At 63.4% G+C, this 16,369-nt stretch overlaps 2 protein-coding genes across 3 annotated transcripts; one reads left to right on the forward strand and one right to left on the reverse strand.

The window, feature by feature from the left end:
- Positions 1-874: 874 nt before the first annotated feature.
- Positions 875-6,900, reverse strand: LOC127381148 (zinc finger protein 777-like). 2 transcript variants are annotated; one of them, XM_051611016.1, is made up of 5 exons: positions 6,847-6,900; positions 6,206-6,589; positions 5,211-5,334; positions 4,580-4,696; positions 875-2,723 (listed from the first exon to the last, which is right to left on the reverse strand). In XM_051611016.1, the coding sequence occupies exons 1-5, from the start codon at positions 6,868-6,870 to the stop codon at positions 1,714-1,716; spliced, it is 1,659 nt and encodes a 552-aa protein (XP_051466976.1). In that variant the 5' UTR covers positions 6,871-6,900; the 3' UTR covers positions 875-1,713. The 2 variants fall into 2 exon arrangements, with proteins under 2 accessions (XP_051466976.1, XP_051466975.1); XM_051611015.1 differs by having other exon boundaries at positions 5,136-5,334.
- Positions 6,901-9,340: 2,440 nt separating this feature from the next.
- On the forward strand, positions 9,341-16,369 carry LOC127381844 (zinc finger protein 282-like). Its single transcript, XM_051612704.1, has 5 exons — positions 9,341-9,704; positions 10,744-10,839; positions 12,644-12,757; positions 12,909-13,019; positions 14,312-16,369. Exons 1-5 carry the CDS (start codon positions 9,341-9,343, stop codon positions 15,268-15,270), a joined length of 1,644 nt encoding a protein of 547 aa, XP_051468664.1. The 3' UTR covers positions 15,271-16,369.

Consider the following 16,369-nt stretch of genomic DNA (forward strand, 5'->3'; position numbering starts at 1 on the left):
TCTCAGGATATGGATCAATAAAAGCGTTTGTCTGTACATCTGCCTGGTCTGGGGGGGAGCTGAGCTGGCACCTTCCCACACTGCCCCATCAAACCAGCATCCCGGGCCTCGCTGGAGGCCCACCAGTTCATCCCAGTTCCTTGCACTGGGCCCAGTACCCTGGGGCCAGGCAGAGGGGCAGGATCCTGAGCCCCCCCCCTCCCCAGGCTGCCCTGCCCACACCTGACATGGCCGCCACAGCGCTGCCCTCAGCCAAGATGGCCGCCAGCCCAGGCCCTGGGGACAGCCACGTGTGGCGAGGGTGGGGTACAGGGAGGGGTGTCCCCAGGGAGCTGTCACCCACCACTGTCCCCTAGGAGGTCACCTTGGCCCTGGGTGGCCCCAGGATTGTCACCCGCGCACCCCAAGGATGTCGCTGTCACCCCCAGCTGGGGACCAAAGCCTGGGGGACACCCCGGGGTGGTTCCCCCAGGACACAGCGGGAGGAGGGGCTGAGCCTGGGGACACCCCGGGGCCTGGCGCTGCCCCACACCAGCCCAGCCCCACGGGGACCGGGGAGGCTGAGCCCTCCAGAGCTGCGGGACCGAGGGGACCGGGCAAGGTCCCCACGAGGCCCAGATCCCGAGTGGGGCTGTGAGGGCAGCTCCGTGTTCCCGTGGGGCGACTCTGCGTCCCTCCCACCCCCCACACGGCTCCTCTCACCTCCCAGGCCCACCCGCCTCATTAACCGCTCCCTTAATTATCAGGACTCATCTCAGGGTCACCCGGGAAGCAGCAGGGGACACGGGGTGGCTGCACACCTGGCTGTTCCCACGGGAGAAGCCTAAATCCTGTGTCACCCACACACACTTTGCTCACACCACAGGAGACCACGTCAGCCCAGGTTTTTTATCCGAGTCTCTTCCCAGTTGCTCCAGTGACCCCAGGGCAGTAACCCTGAGTCGGACCACTCTGGTGCCCCAGCTCCGTGCCCCCCATGGCTGCTCCTCAGCCCAGTCCTGCTCCCACGGGACAGCAGCCCCACCTGGATGGACACCAAACCCCCCCTGCTGCCTCCAGGGCCCCGGCACAGCTCCCAGCCACACACACCAGCCAGCAGCCACCCTCCTCCTCCTCCTGGAGACCAGGAGCTGCAGAGCCCCACGGTGGTGCCACCAGCCCCACTGCGTTGTGAAGAGCCCTGTAGTGGTGCCACCAGCCTCATGTCAGTGCCACCAACACCAACGGTGGTGCCACCAGCCCTATGGTGGTGCCACCAGCCCCGTGGCATTGTGGAGAGCCCCACGGTGGTCCCACAAGCTCCACAGTGGTGACACCAGCCCTGTGTCTGTGCAACAAGCCCTGCGGTGGTCTCACAAGCCCCAAGGCATTGTGAAGAGCCCCACGGTGGTGCCATCAGCCCCGTGGTGGTGCCACAAGCCCCACAGCATTGTGGAGAGCCCTGCAGTGGCGCCACAAGCTCCGGAGTGGTGCCATCAGCCTTGTGTCCGTGCAACAAGCTCCACAGTGGTGCCACCAGCCCCATGGCATTGTGGACAGCCCCACGGTGGTGCCACCAGCCCCGTGGCATTGTGGAGAGCCCCACGGTGGTGCCACCAGCCCCTCAACGGTGCCACAAGCCCCAGGGTGGGGCAGCACCAGCTGCCTGGCATGTCCCGTTGCCACGGAGCAGCCTGGAGAAACGTTGCCCCTTCCCTCCTCCAGCCCCCAGGGTCAGAGACCCTCCTGGCTCAAGGCTTTGCAGGGACTGGTCTCCAGCTCCCGGGCACGGCCGGGCAGGGGGCCGGCAGGGCTGGCCAGGGCGTGGACCTTCTGGTGGTGGTTGAGAGACTGCCGGTGGCGGAAGCTCTTGCTGCAGCCGCTGCACTGGAAGGGGCGCTGCTGGGTGTGCCGGCGCTGGTGCTCCTCCAGCCAGGATTTCTGCGGGAAGCTCTCGGCGCACTCGATGCAGCGATAGAGCCGCTCCCCGGCGCCGCCGCCCCGCGCCGGCCGGCCCGCCCAGCTCCCCCGCAGCTGCGGGCCGTGGATCCCCTGGTGTTTCTGCAGGTGGTGCTTCTGGATGAAGCCCTTGCCGCAGGCGGGGCAGCGGTAGGGCCGCTCCCCGGTGTGGATGCGGTAGTGCTTGTTGAGGTTGGACTTCTCGTTGAAGCTCTTGCCGCAGGCGGGGCACTGGAAGGGCCGCTCCCCCGTGTGCAGCCGCTGGTGCCGCAGCAGCGCCGCGTGGTGCGCCAGGCTCTTCCCGCAGGCCGTGCAGATGAAGGAGCCGCTGCTCCTCCTCTCCTGGCTCTGCTGCCGGGCCAGGAGGTTCCGGGTCAGACGGACGCTCTTCCAGCCCAGCTCCTCCCCCGCCGCCTGGGGACGGGTCTCCTCCGGCGGCTCGGCCGTGCTGTCCTCTCCCGGGGGTGCTCCCTGGGACAAGAAGGGCTGGTCAAGCCCCACGCCCAGCACGTGCTCCGTTGGGAAGGGCAGGCCCGGGACAGGGTGAGCTTCCACCGGCACCACCACGGGCTTGAACTCAGGCCCGTGCTTGCAGAACTCCCCCAGGCTCTCTCCTGCTGCCTTCTGCTCCTCCAAGGCAGCCTGGCTGTCCCAGGGCACCGGCTGCTCCTGGCTCAGGGGAAGCTCCTCTTCCAGCCTCGCTGAGGGCACCTGTGGCAGGGCCAGGGTTTCAGCTCCTTCCTCCTGGGGCTGCTGCTCTTCTGTCTTGATCACGATCTTCTCACCTGCAGAGACAGCCAGTCATTGCCAGCAGGAGAAGCTCCCCCGTGGCCACAGCCCCAGAGCAGATGAATATGAATCAGGAGCTGAGCCTCCCCTCAGCACGTGGGTGAGGAACCAGAACTGGTGGTGGTAGAAAGGGAGCAGGAAGGTTCCACCACGAGCAAAGTGGGAGGACACGAGGTGGGGGGGCTGCTGGCACCTGTTGGGGGTTATCTGGGTATTTGGTTGGACCTCAGGGACACTGGATGGACTGACAAGTGTAACTGCCTGGACTCGATGGGTTCAAAGGCTTTTTCCAACCAAAATGATTCTGTAAAGAGGCCAAAACCAGAGGAACCCTAAAGGCAAAGCTGAGGCTGCAGAGCCTCTATCCTGGAAGGAGCTCTGTACGGAATGGCAGAGTGAATGCAGGGAAAAGGACCAAAGCAAAAACCTTCCAGGAGCAGGAGGGAGTGTGGGCAGCAGGTCAGGGACGTTCTCCTGCCCCTCTGCTCTGCCCTGGTGGGGCCACATCCGGAGAACTGGGTGCAGATCTGGGCTCCCCAGTTCAAGAAAGACAAGGAACTTCTGGAGAGCAAAGGGCTACAGAGTTGAGGGGACTGGAGCATCTCTGATGAGGAAAGGCTGAGGGGCCTGGGGCTGTTCATCCTGGAGAAGAGCTGACTAAGGGGGGATCTTAGCAATTCTTATAAATACTTCAGGGTGGGTGTCAGGAGGAGGGGGCTGGGCTCTTGTCAGTGGTGCCCAGGGACAGGACAAGTAAGAGGAACAAACTGGAACATTGGAAGTTCCATCTAAACATGAGGAGGAACCTCTTGAAGTGTGAGGGTGGCAGAGCAGTGGGACAGGCTGCCCAAGGTGGTGGTGGAGTCTGGAGACAGTCCAAGCCCACCTGGACACCATCCTGTGCAACCTGCCCTTGGTGACCCTGCTCTGGTAAGGGGTTCAGCTAGATGACCTCCAGAGGTCCCTTTCCAACACCAACCATGCCATGATTCCATGGCTCCAGCTGCAGAGCCACCCTCACATGAAGCCTCTCCCCAGGTCTCCCTGTTTCCCACTCTTTTTGTCCCAGGGGCTCTTCCAGGCTTAAAGATTTGCTCTTAAAGGTTTTGAGGAGGCCCCAGTCACATGGGCTTCAATTCCTGGGAGCTTCTGACCCGTGCAAGCCCAGCAGGGCTGGGCTCTGCTGGCCCTGGAGCCATGGGGCATTGCAGGGGTGGGACTGGATGGTCTTTATGGTCCCTTCCAACCCAAACCTTTCCATGTCCTTGTTGTGCTGGCGGCTCCAGAGCTGACAGTACTCCAGGTACAGGGGTCACAGCAAAGGAGAAGCAAGGACACGCTGGGGTTGGGCAGGTTCTGTGCTGCCTGCAGGGTGAAAGGGGCTGGAGCTGTTAGAGTGAGGCCAGAAGAGGCCCTGGAGATGATGGGAGGGCTGGAGCAGCTCTGCTCTGGAGACAGGCTGGGAGAGTTGGGGTGTTCAGCCTGGAGAAGAGAAGGCTCCAGGGAGACCTTAGAGCACCTTCCAGTGCCTGAAGGGGCTCCAGGAAAGCTGGGGAGGGGCTTGGGACAAGGGCAGGGAGGGATGGGAGCAGGGGGAAGGGTTTCCAGCTGGCAGAGGGAGCTGGAGATGAGATGTGAGGGAGAAATTCTGGGCTGTGAGGGTGGGGAGACCCTGGCCCAGGTTGCCCAGGGAAGCTGTGGCTGCCCCATCCCTGGCAGTGCTGAAGGGCAGGTTGGATGGGGCTTGGAGCAGCCTGGGCTGGTGGGAGGTGTCCCTGCCCATGCAGGGGTTGGACTGGATGAAGTTTAAGGTCCCTTTCAACCCAAACCATTCCATGATTCCATGACTCACCACCAAGGTGCCCCAACACTGCTCCCTTCTCCAGCAGCCCCTGGGTCCTCATCCCTGAATCCTCCCCATCCTCGGCTGGTGGCAGCAGAGCAGGTTTGGAACTGGTGTCCCCAGGCCCTGGGAAGGAGGAAGCAGTGGCATGAGCTGCTGATGTTGGGGACCAGCACCAGATCCCCCATCAAAGGGCTGCTTTGGCACAGCAGGAGCTGTGGGATTCCCAGAGGGATCTTGGCTCAGCTTTCCCAGCACCACCAGAGCCACACCAGGCAAATCATTCCAGTTAAGCAGTGACCATCAGGCACTCCACCTCCTCAAAAATTCCAGCCAAAAAAACAGTTAGTGCTAAAATGTAGGCCCGTCTGCAGCAAATCCCTGCAGGGTGGTGTATGTACGACCTGTGTCCTGGCAAAACAAATGGCAGGAAGCCTCACAGGGCCAAATCCTGCCCGTGCCCCAGTGTCCCCAGTGCTGTGTGGAGGAGGGGGATCCCCAGAGGCACAGGGGGAGCGTGAAGCCCAGATGTCACCCACCACCAAGGGACCCAAACCTTCCCCACCTGCTCTCCAGCAGCCTGCAGGCAGAGTGAGGTGCTCAGGAGGTGCCTGGTGGGTGAGCAGGGACTGATCCTCACCCAGAGACACCCCGGCCTCCTGGCTCCCCTTCAGGGCCAGCCTGCAGAGCTCCTTCTGGCCATCCGAGCTGCCCCACTCCTGCTCCGGCAAAACACCCGGGTCCTCCTCGCCCGCCGCCGGCACCTGGAACCGCAGAGACCCCATCTGGGTGCTTCCCACCTCCTGACTCCCCCAGGCCCGCTGATTCCCCCACCTGGGAAAACAGGATGCAGGGGAACACTGGGTGGGGCCGGAGCTCCCGTGCAGAGGAGCCGTGTCAGGGCCTGAGCCCAGGGGACAACCCCAAAGTGACAGCACAAGGCGCACGTTGGGTGTCCCCAGCACAACTGGGACAGGTTCACAAGCACCTCCTGAGCCACACCTGATCCCGGGGGAGCAGGGTGGGAGGGAAGGCACCATCCCACCCGTGAGGTGACCAGAGGGACCCAACAAGGCTGGAAATGCTCCTGGGGAAGGGGTGTTCTGCTCCCCCTCTTCCCCAGGGGCAGGGAGGAGCGGGACATTTCTGCCTGCTGCCTTGGTGTGCCACACTGGCAGCTGGGGCTCATCCTCGTCGCCTTGGGCACATCCCTGTTACCTGGGGCTTGTCCCTGTTCATCACCTGGAGCACACCCCCATTACCCAGGGCTCATCCCTACTGCCTGGGGCACGTCCTTGTTACCTGGGGCTTGTCCCTGTTACCTGGGGCTTGTCCTCATTACCTTGGGCACATCCCTGTTAGCTGGGGGTTGTCCCCATTTGTCACTCTGGGCACGTCCCCATTGGCTGGGGCTCACCCCCCTAGCACTGGGTACATCTTTGTCAGCTGGGGGCTTGTCCCTGTTCATCCCTTTGGTCACATCCCCATTACCTGGGGGCTTATCCCTGATACCTGGGGCTCATCCCCATGACCTGGGGATCATCCCCAGGACTTTGGGCACAGCCCTGTTAGCCGGGGACTTGTCTCTTCATCCCTTTGGTCACACCCCCGTTACTGGGGGCTCGTCCCCGTTACCTTGGGCTCCTCCCCGCCGGGGCCGGGGCCGGGGCCGGGCCGGGGGGCCCAGCAGCTGCGGTGCTGGAGCTGCCTCTCGACGTGCTCCAGCCTCCTCGTGTTCTCCTGCACCAGAGCAGCCAAGGCGGCCCATTTACGTTCTAACCGGCTGCCGAAATCCAGCACGGCTTTTTCCAGTCCGGACACTTTCTTTTCCGCCGTCTCGGTCCTCCCTTCCAAGCTCAGCAGCCTCAGGGCCTGCGATTCCACCTTCCTCTCCACCGCCTGCACGGCCGCCACCACCGTCCACAGCGAGATCTCGGGCACCGCCGGCGCCTTCTCCCCCTCGGGGCCGTGGGGCTGAGGCGGGAGCGGCTGCCAAGCCTCGGGCCCCCATTCGGGCTCCTGTGGCGGGGAGAAGGGCGATAAAAGCAACCCCGGGGGGCCGGGCCCGTCCCCTCGCAGCGGCTCGGGGCCCTCCCGGGCCTAGCGGGGCCTGCGTGCCGGGAGGGGGCGGGCCCGGCGGGGGCCCCACCGAGGCTCGGCGGCAGCACAACCGGGGCCCTCCTCCCGGTGCCGGTACCGGGGGCTGGGGGGGGGGGAGGTGTGTCTGTGTATTTGTGGGGGTCTCCGCGCACAGCCCCCCCCTCCCCGCCCGGTACCTGAGCGGGGCCCCAACGGGCCATGGCCGCGCGCGCCGCCGCTGCCGCCGCCACAGCGCCCCCGTGCGGCACCGCCCCCAACGGCACCGCCCCCGGTACCGGCACCGCCCCCAACGGCACCGCCCCCAACGGCACCGCCCCCAACGGCACCGCCCCCAACGGCACCGCCCCCGGTACCGGCACCGCCCCCCAACGGCACCGCCCCCCAACGGCACCGCCCCGGTACCGGCACCGCCCCCAACGGCACCGCCCCCGGTACCGGCACCGCCCCCCAACGGCACCGCCCCCAACGGCACCGCCCCCCAACGGCACCGCCCCCAACGGCACCGCCCCCGCCACCGGCACCGCCCCCAGGCACCGCCCCCCGGTACCGGCACCGCCCCCCGGCACCGGGCCCCCCAGACCCCCTACCCCGGCCTCCCAGCCCCCCGGCACCGCCCCCCGGCACCGCCCCCCAGCCCCCCGGCCCCGACCGGCACCCCTCCGTGCTCATCCCGGACCGGCACCCCGGCCCCCCCGACACCCGTATCTCCACCCCCCTCCCCGCCACCGGCACCGCCCCCCGGCACCGGGCCCCCCAGCCCCCCGTACCCCGGCCCCCCGCCCCGGCCCCCGGCCCCAACCGGCACCCCCCCAGTGCTCACCCCGGACCGGCACCCCCAACCCGTGCCTAAAGACCTTTAAGGTCCCTTCCACCCTTTAACGATTCCATGACCCCCGGCTCCGCAGGCCTCCCCTGGCACCTCCTGGCCAGGCTCCTCGGAACGGCTGTGGCCACAGCCCGGCCACCATTCCCTGCAGCTTTCACCTCCTCCTCTTCCAGACCCTCGGAGGGCGTTTCAGGCACGGCCGGCTTCTCCCACGGTCCCTCCATCGGGATCCCCACCTCAGCACCTGCTGGGAAGTTGTCAGAACCCACAGGTCACTCCACGCGCTTTGGAGGAACGAGGTATAAATCCCAAGGGGTTTTCCTCCCCTCCCCCCGTCGCTTCCCACACCCTCCAGCACAACCTCAGCCCCGCTCTCCCCTTCACACCTGGAGTGCTACAGCTCATCCCTGCAGCCACCCCGAGGCCCATCTGAGGTGACAAATGTCACCTGGGTAGGACAGGGGGAGCCTAACAGGAACGTGGGGGCTCGTCCTGCCAAGCGGTCCAGCTGCTCAGGACAGCACATGGAGAGAGGGCAGGAAGGGGCTGGGGTTGGTGGGCTGAGCTCTGCTGGGTCAGCAGCGGCTTCCTGAGGGTCTGGGGCTGTGAAGGCAAGAGGAGTGACAGTGACAGTGAGACACGGCCAGGCAGGAGCCGTGGGGTTCGCTGGCCACCCACCTGCACGGTTCTCCTCACAGGACTCCTTGGGCTTCCTCTCCAGCGGACGCCGTGGCTGGAGCAGCTCCCAGCGCCCGGCTCTGGGCGGGAGGAGGACACTGGGCTTTCCTGGCAGCCAGCTGGGAGCTGAGGAGCGAGGCCAGGGGGGCGTCCCCCCCTCCCAGGGCATCAGGATGGGCCAAGGGGAGACCTTGCAGGATGTCCATGTGTTCCCTGTGTCCTCTCCCACCACAGACTGTCCCCAGCCATCATAGCAGACACCACAGTCCCCTTTGTTCCAAGGCAGCCGAGACGTGAGCTCCTCCTGGTGCTTGTGTGGAGCAGGAGAGCTGAGGAGCTGCTGACACCGATGGGCTGTCAGGAGGGCGGCCCGGCCGGGGCTGTCACCCTCAGGGACTCGGCAGAGCAGGAGCAGGTCTGTGCAGCTGGAGGGTCCTGCAAACCACAGCCCAGAGCCAGGGGCGCTGCCTCACCAGCCCGGGCGGCTGTGGTGGGACCTGGAGCCGTGCTGGGATCAACCAGAGACCCGGCTGGAAGGGCCTGACGCTGCGCCAGGGCGGGTTTCACTCGGGTACTAGGAAGGGAGTGATCAGACTTTGGAATGGGCTGCCCAGGGAAGAGGGGGTGTCAGTGTCCCTGGAGGTGTTTAAGGAAAGGCGGGATGGGGCGCTCAGTGCCCGGGTCTAGCCCATGTGGTGTCAGACCACAGGCTGGACTTGATGACCTCAGAGGTCTCTTCCAGCTTCAATAACCCTGTGAGTCTGTGACCTGCCCAGGACCGGGCTGGGGGCCCGGGATGACCCCAGGCCTCCCCAGCTCCGAGGGGACCCGCTTCGCTCCTCAGGCACACGGCGGGCCCCGCCGAGCCCGGCCCGCCTGCCCGGGGCCCCGGGCGCTCCCGCCGGAGTGCGGGGCGGTACAGGGCGCTGCGGGGCGGTACAGGGCGCTGCGGGGCGGGGTGCGGGGCGCGGGGCGGGCGGCAGGGGGCGCTGCGGGGCGGGGCGGTGCGCGGGGCGGGCGGCAGGGGGCGCTGCGGGGCGGTGCGCGGGGCGGGCGGCAGGGGGCGCTGCGGGGCGGGGTGCGGGGCGGGCGGCAGGGGGCGCTGCGGGGCGGGGCGGGGCGGGCGGGGCGGGGCCGGTCTGGGTGTCGGTGTCGGCGGGGCCGCCATGGCCGGTCCCCGGGCCGGGCGAGCGGAGGCGGTGTCGGTGCGGCTGCTGCGGCTGGAGGCCCGGCTGGCGCGGGCGGAGCGGCAGCTGCGGGCCGCGCTGGCTCTGCGGGGCCGCCTGCAGGCGCTGGAGCGGCGGCTGGAGAGCGGCGGCGGCGGCGGGGCCCTGGGGATGGCGGCGAGGGGCGGGCAGACCGGGAGCGGCAGCCGGGAGGCCGGGCGGTGTCGGGAGCCGCTGGTGCCGGTGAACCTGGAGGACGTGTGGATGCACTTCAGCGAGCGGGAGTGGCGGGCGCTGCGGGGCTGGCAGCGGGCCCTGCACCGCGCCGTCCTGAGGAGCAACCGCCGCGCGCTGCGCGCCCCCGGTAAGAGCCCCGGGGGGGCGGGAGGCCGGGCAGACACCCGCGGCCCCCCCGGGACCCCCTGCCGGGGCGGGACCCCCGGCTGAGCCGCTCCTCGCACCTCCCGCAGAGCCGGACGCTCCCCAGGCCCGGTGGGACGGCGGGAACCAGCCGTGTGCCCGGAGCTGCGGGGATGGCGGCGGGAGAGGGGACCCCGCCGAGACCGGCACGGGTGGGGGGCTTCGGGATGGAGGGGCTGGCGGGACACAGACCGCCAGAAGCCCGGCAGCTGGGCTCCCTCTGGGACATCGCCCCCTTCCCAGGGCGCTTGCCATGTTGAGCCTGGTCTTCCAGACGTGGCCGTCGGGCGTCTCGTCTCCCCAGTCTTACCAGAGCCCGACACCCACCCGCCTTCTCCCCCTCTCCCGCTGCCAGTCCCAGGCCTGCGGTGCCCTGCGGTGCCCTGCAGCCATGCCTGCCTTGCTGGCCAAGGTGGGATGCGGTTCAGCTTGCCAGGCTGCCTGCTGGAATTCCTTTTCCATGCACACAAACGTACACGGCGCCCCAAGGATCCCTCCTACTCCCTGTGCCACAGCTGCACAGGTGATGTGTGGGGCTGTTTTCCCTTGTGCGTTTCTTCTCTATTTCTTCTTTTTTCATCAGAGTTTAATTCATTTTCTTTGCTTAGGAGGGAGGTGTGTTTTGCCAAGAGGGACTGGAAAGGGAATGGCATCGCTCTGGCAGAGCCAAGAGGGAAACAAAACTCAAGCATGAGACTCCAAGTAGGGCTCTGCTCTCCTGGGGCCACAGAGATGTGTTTTCATTTGCGGGTGGGCAACAAAAAGGACTTTATACCCGTGTGCAAATGTGTGTTCCTGAGGCTCAAAACATCCACCGAGGGGTTTGGGACAAATCTTTCAGGTTTTGGTCAGCGAGAGCTAGAACTGAAGTCAGGTTTCCTCTAAGAGTGTGAGCTGGAGCAGAGCTGCTGTGCCTGGGATGGGGTGAGAATGGGAATGAATGTCGTGGATGCAGTTAAAATCATGTTGGTTCCTATTAACAGAAGACAGCACCGTCCATATTAAGCAAGAAGAAGAGCTGTGCTCTGCAGATCTGCAGGAGGGGGAGGCTGGAGAAGCTCCTGAAGAGCCCTGCCCGAGTGAGTAACTGCATACCTGGGAGGGAAAATTACACAGAGGGATTAAGTTCCAGGGGTTTGAGTGGGGTTTTGTTGTTGTTGTTTGAATAATCTTCACATATTCCAAATCTTTCATAAAGAGCTCTCAAGTTTGGAACAGACTTGCCACCAGTCCTGACAGGTGAGGGCTGGTGTTTCATCCTTCCCTTCTCGCAGCCGTTTTGGAGTGCCTGGTTTTCCTCCCAGCAGCACGGCAGGGCACGGGGAGTGTTTTGTTTTCCTGACTTGATAGTATCAGCTTGAGTGGACAGCTGTCGCGATCCGCGACCTGTTCTATCTCCTTTTTGGAGTGAATTTGACTGATTGGGATCTGCCGAGAGGCAGGCTGGGAGGAACTGCAGGCAGGCTGGGAGGAACTGCAGGCAGGCTGGCAGGGACTGCAGGCAGGCTGGCAGGGAGTGCAGGCAGGCTGGCAGGAACTGCAGGCAGCTGGCAGGAGTGCAGGCAGGCTGGCAGGACCTGCAGGCAGCTGGCAGGAACTGCAGGCAGCTGGCAGGACCTGCAGGCAGCTGGCAGGAGTGCAGGCAGGCCGGGAGCCATGACTGCAAAAGCCGCGGGCGAGGCAGGACAAGCTGCGTCTGCTGGGATGAGCTGGGACTGCAGGTGAAGCAGGAGCCAGGACTAGCCGGGCTGCAGGGACTAGCCAGGAGTAGCAGGGACGAGGCGGGAGCCGGGACGAGCAGGTAAACAGTAGCAGGGGCCTCTGGCTGGCAGGCACCCCCAAGGGGCAGGTCGCCCCCCAAGAGAAGCAGCAGCAGCAGCTCCAGCCTCCGTCCGACAGCGCGAGCAGCACGCGCTGCCTCTTTTATGGGTCTCCTTCGCTCCCCATTGGCCAGTCTCTTGTTCCTGGGGCTTCTCAGCCAATCAGGCGGGGACTTTTTCCCGCCACTGCTGTTACCAGGCAGACTTGCGGTTTGCAGCATTGCCATTTTCCCGCCGCTCCTCCTTTCCATCTCGCAGCCAGCAGCCAGCCACCTCCTCATGGCCTCCGAGCTGTTGTTTCCTGGCAGAGGAGGAGCCAGGAGAGGGCTTAAACTGCCACGTGGAGCAGCCATCTTTAAGTCATCTATGACTGCTGACCTAAAGGGCATATTGTGTTCATGTGAGGAAGGGTCTGGTCCTTCGCAACAGCTCCAAGCTGGTTCAGTACCTGGTGCAGAGTGGGCCATGAGGCACTTTTTGAGGCCAGAGGGTCCGTTTGGAGGAGGCAGAAGCCGGTGCCAGGACGAACTCGGTGGCCGGTGCCACCAGCTGCACGTGAATTGGAGCAGCTGGGGCAGCTCCTCAGCTCCACGTCCCCTCCAGCCTCTTGCAGGGACCTGAGTGCCTCTCCTCCCTCATATCCAGAGGTTCCAGGTTGTCTTTATTCCCTCCTCCCTTCTCCTTTGTGGATTTTCTGCCTCCAGAAGTGAGCGCTGCTGCTGTGTGGGAAGGCCACCCAGCCCAGGGGGGCTGTTTCTTGCCTCCTCGCTTGGTGGTGCCTCTTTTCCTTGCAGATGAAGCATTCCATGCTGGAGCTTGGCTGGCCTCACCCTTCACCAAGGGGAGCAGTTCTCCCAGTTGGCTCTGCTCTCACGTTACTTGGCTTCCACTGTATGTAGGACACTGGGATTTTTAGACCTTTCCATCCAGGTTTCATTAAGAAACTGGGTTTGGGGGAGCTTGGCTTGATGGGAAACAGCAAAACAAGAGCAGGTTTCACCCTTGTGAAATCCTGGGCTTGCACGGGTCTGATGGGCTTGTTCTGGGTTGTCTCCTTTAGCAGAGGAAACATTTTATGAGCCTGAGGCTCCAAGTCAGGCCAGGAGCAGCCAAGAGGTGGATCCCAGGGAGCTGCCAGGCACGGAGAGCCAGGACCTCCCAAGAGACCCTGACACAGGTGAGGATTCCCTGGCAAAAACACCTACTGCAGGAATTACCCCTCGGGTTGGCTCCTCAGGCTTTGTCAGCACTTCCCTTATCTCTGGGTTCCCAGATCCTGCGTCTCTCTCCCGTGTTTCTCAGTTGTGTAATTTCTCCCCCACGAACAGGATTCCAGGCTTATGCAACTGATGTTTTATCATGGATTAAACAAGAGGAGGAGTCACGCTGCCCGGAGCAGGACTTGGAGAAGGAAGAGATCTCTGCAGACTCAAGTACAGGTCAGGGATGGGTTTCAGCTGAGATTTCTGGGGTGGCAAATTTGGTTCAGAGCATTTTTGGTACTATATGGAATGTCACGACCTCATCACGTCAGCCATGAAAGATCTGGAGCAAACCTCAGTCTGCTGGGTAGTGTTTATTCACAGAGTCTGCAGGTTCTCTCAGCTGAAGAGGCTCCTTCCTCCTTCAGCTGCCCTAAAACTGCCCTAGGTGCTGCCTGGGGCTTGTGTCTAGGCGAGTGCAGCGGATTCTGATGGATCCTTTGGAGATGTTCCTGCTAACCTTCATCCAGGGGAGGTTTCTGTCCTTGGAGCATGGGTCATGCCTGCAGTGGAGTCCACAGAGGGAGATTCACCTTTGTCTGGAGGCTTCACCTCAGAGAATGGGTGTGGATTTGTGTGGGGGTGTTAATTCAATACAATCCCTTGAGCCACAGCCCAGGAGCTCCCAGTGTAGCTCTGGTGGGGGTGACTGAGGAGGGGGTGTGGAGGAGTATTGTGTGTGGAAATCAGCTGGTAGCCTGGAGCTCCTTCCCTCCTTGAGTTACTCAGACATTCCTGGGCATGTGATGAAGTTGGGATGCAGTCAACCAAGGGATAACCTCTCAGGATGCCGGGAGCTGCCAATGGGAATGACTTTGCCCCACAGAAAAAGGTCATCCAGGATATTGCCCTGGTGTAAGGCTGGGTCAGCTCCACCCAGCTCCTTCCAAAGGAGGGCTGGGGAAGGGGCTGGAATACAGGGAGAAGGGGCTGGAAAACTTGTGAGGAGCAGCTGAGGGAGCTGGGGGTGTCCAGCCTGGAGCCAAGGAGGCTGAGGGGAGACCTGCTGGCTCTGCAGCTGCCTGAGAGGAGGTTGGAGCCAGGGGGGTCGGGCTCTGCTCCCCAGGAACAAGGGATGGGACAAGAGGAACCGGCCTCAAGTTGTGCCAGGGGAGGTTGAGGTTGGATCTGGGGAACAATTCCCTCCTGGCAAGGGTTGTCAGGGCCTGGCCCAGGCTGCCCAGGGCAGGGGGGAGTCCCCATCCCTGGAGGGGTTTCCAAGCCCTGGAGATGGTGCTGAGGGACACGGGGCAGGGGTGGCCTGGGCAGGGCTGGGGGAACAGGTGGGCTGGGTGACCTTAAAGGTATTTTCCAACCCAAACAATTCTGTGATTCCATGTTCTGTCCTTGCTCTCCTCTCAGTTTTAAGCCCCCACCTCATATCCTCTCTGTCCCTACTGTGCCTGCAGCCCTGGGGGAGGCTCCTGAGCAGCTTCCCCAGGTGAGGCTCTCCAATCTCTTTGTTTCAGTGCACGATGCAAACCCCAAGAGGGACCCTCTAGCAGATGCCTTTGAAAGCAGGGTGGGTGACTCGGAGCCAGCAGGCAGGCCTGCAGAGAAGTTTTCCAAGGACCCAAGCCCCGGCATGACGTGGGACGCCCAGTGGAATCCAGAGATGATGGAAACAAGCAGCACGGGGAGCGGCCTGGGGGGTGAGGCTGGGCACGAGCGGGGCTTTGCCGAGCCCTTGGATTTCTTCAGCGCTCAGGAGAACAGTGTGGGAAAGAGACCCGGTGCCTCCGTCAAGTGTGAGGGACACTCCAGCCAGCAGGAGCATCTTCACACTGCCCAGCGAGCCCGGGAAGGGGAGGTGTTTCCAGGCCTCAGCTGTGAGAGGAATCCCAGTGAAAGGCTGTTCCAGCCGCCGCCCGGCGCCCCGGCGGGGCAGGACACGGAGCCGGGAGCTGCTCCCGGGCCCTGCCAGGGGCTGCCACAGCCCGCGGGCCGTGCACACAACCCCGCGGGTGGCTGCAGGCTGCGGGAGCCGGCCGGGGAGGAGCAGCCGTCTGCGGAGAGCGAGGAGAACCTCCCTGTGGAGAAGCCCTTGGGCAGCCCCTGCTGGGACCCGGCGGACAGGGCGCCGGGCTGCGGGCAGAGCCAGCCCCGGGGCAAGTCCTACATCTGCAGTGACTGCGGGAAAAGCTTCGTTTGCCACTCCTGGCTGGTCAGGCACCAGATGACACACACGGGAGAGAGGCCCTACAAGTGCTCCGAGTGTGACAAGAGCTACAGGAGGAAGGATTACCTGCTGAACCACCAGCGGCGGCACTCGGGAGAGGGGCTGTTCCAGTGCCCGCTCTGCAGGAAGAGGTTTGTGCTCAGGAGGAGCTTCCTGAAGCACCAGGAAAGCCACGTGCAGGAAACACCCCTTGGACTGGCGAGTTGGCCCTGCACGGAGATCCGGGGATCCATCATGCACTCCATTTAGAGGTTCCCATCCCTCCCTCCCTCTGGGGTTTGGCAGTGCCCTCGGCTGCCACCCCTGCTGGAGGCAGGATCCCTCAGCCTTGCTGGGTGGGGGCTGCCCAAGAGCCATCCTGAGCCCCTCCCAGGCAGAGGGGGAAGGTTGGGGGGTTATTTTCTGTGTTGAAATGTTCCGTGGAGCCGTTTCCCAGCTGCTGGGAGGTGTTGGAGCTGGGGCACAGTCTGCAGGGCTCAGAGTTCCTGCCGGCCCTGGATGCACACCAGGGAGAAGAAACATGGAACCACTTGTTAACAGTTCAGGCTGGAGAGTGTCTGAAATGTTCTCCCGAGGCTGGGGGTGGAGTCCAGGGATGGGGCTGAAAATGAGTGAGTGAAAGTTATTAATGATCCACTGAACAAGTTTCAGCAAACACCCCCTGGTGTGAAATGCTTTGGGAAAGGAAGAGTTGAACCTGGTGGAAAAAAGTCCTTTCAGGAAGTGGTAACGGGACAGGGGGAGCAGAGCCCCAGAGGCAGCTGTTGCCACGGTTAAATCCCAGAGCTGTGGGGGCTCCAAGAGGGGATTCCTAAAGGCTGGAGTCCTCACCTGGAGCTGGGAGATCACCAGGAGGCCTGGAATATGGTTTTCATTCTGCAAAGCCTTAAAGTTGTGTTGCACTTGACTCTGCCACGTGGTGAAGTTTTCTCTGCCTGGTCAGTCCTGTGAGAACAGAACATCGAGATGCTCCTTAAACACTCACCTTCAGAAACTGGGTCTTTGCTCCTCTTCAGTGTCCCTGGAGGGGTGAGCTCTGCTGAGAGCCTGACGTGACCCTGCAAGGACAAGATTTGTTCCTTTTGATAAGAAAAGAGTCTGGGTTGGTCACAGGTCACTGTGGGGTCAAAGGCCTTGAGCCTGGTGGGGAAAAACACAGAAGCAGCAGCACTGGCTGAGCCAGTTCTGGCTCAGGGCTGCTCCCCTGTCAGACATGGTGACAGAATCCCATAACCTGCCTTTTTATGTGCATGTTTCTGCCTAAGTTTTCTTCAGATGCCTTTTTGTTGACTGGAAATTTATCTTTCTCTTTTTTTTTTTTTTTTAATTAAAATTGTTTGAGAAATGC

The sequence above is a fragment of the Apus apus genome, chromosome 2 (genome assembly GCF_020740795.1).
Source record: "Apus apus isolate bApuApu2 chromosome 2, bApuApu2.pri.cur, whole genome shotgun sequence".
Classification (NCBI taxonomy): Eukaryota; Metazoa; Chordata; class Aves; order Apodiformes; family Apodidae; genus Apus; species Apus apus.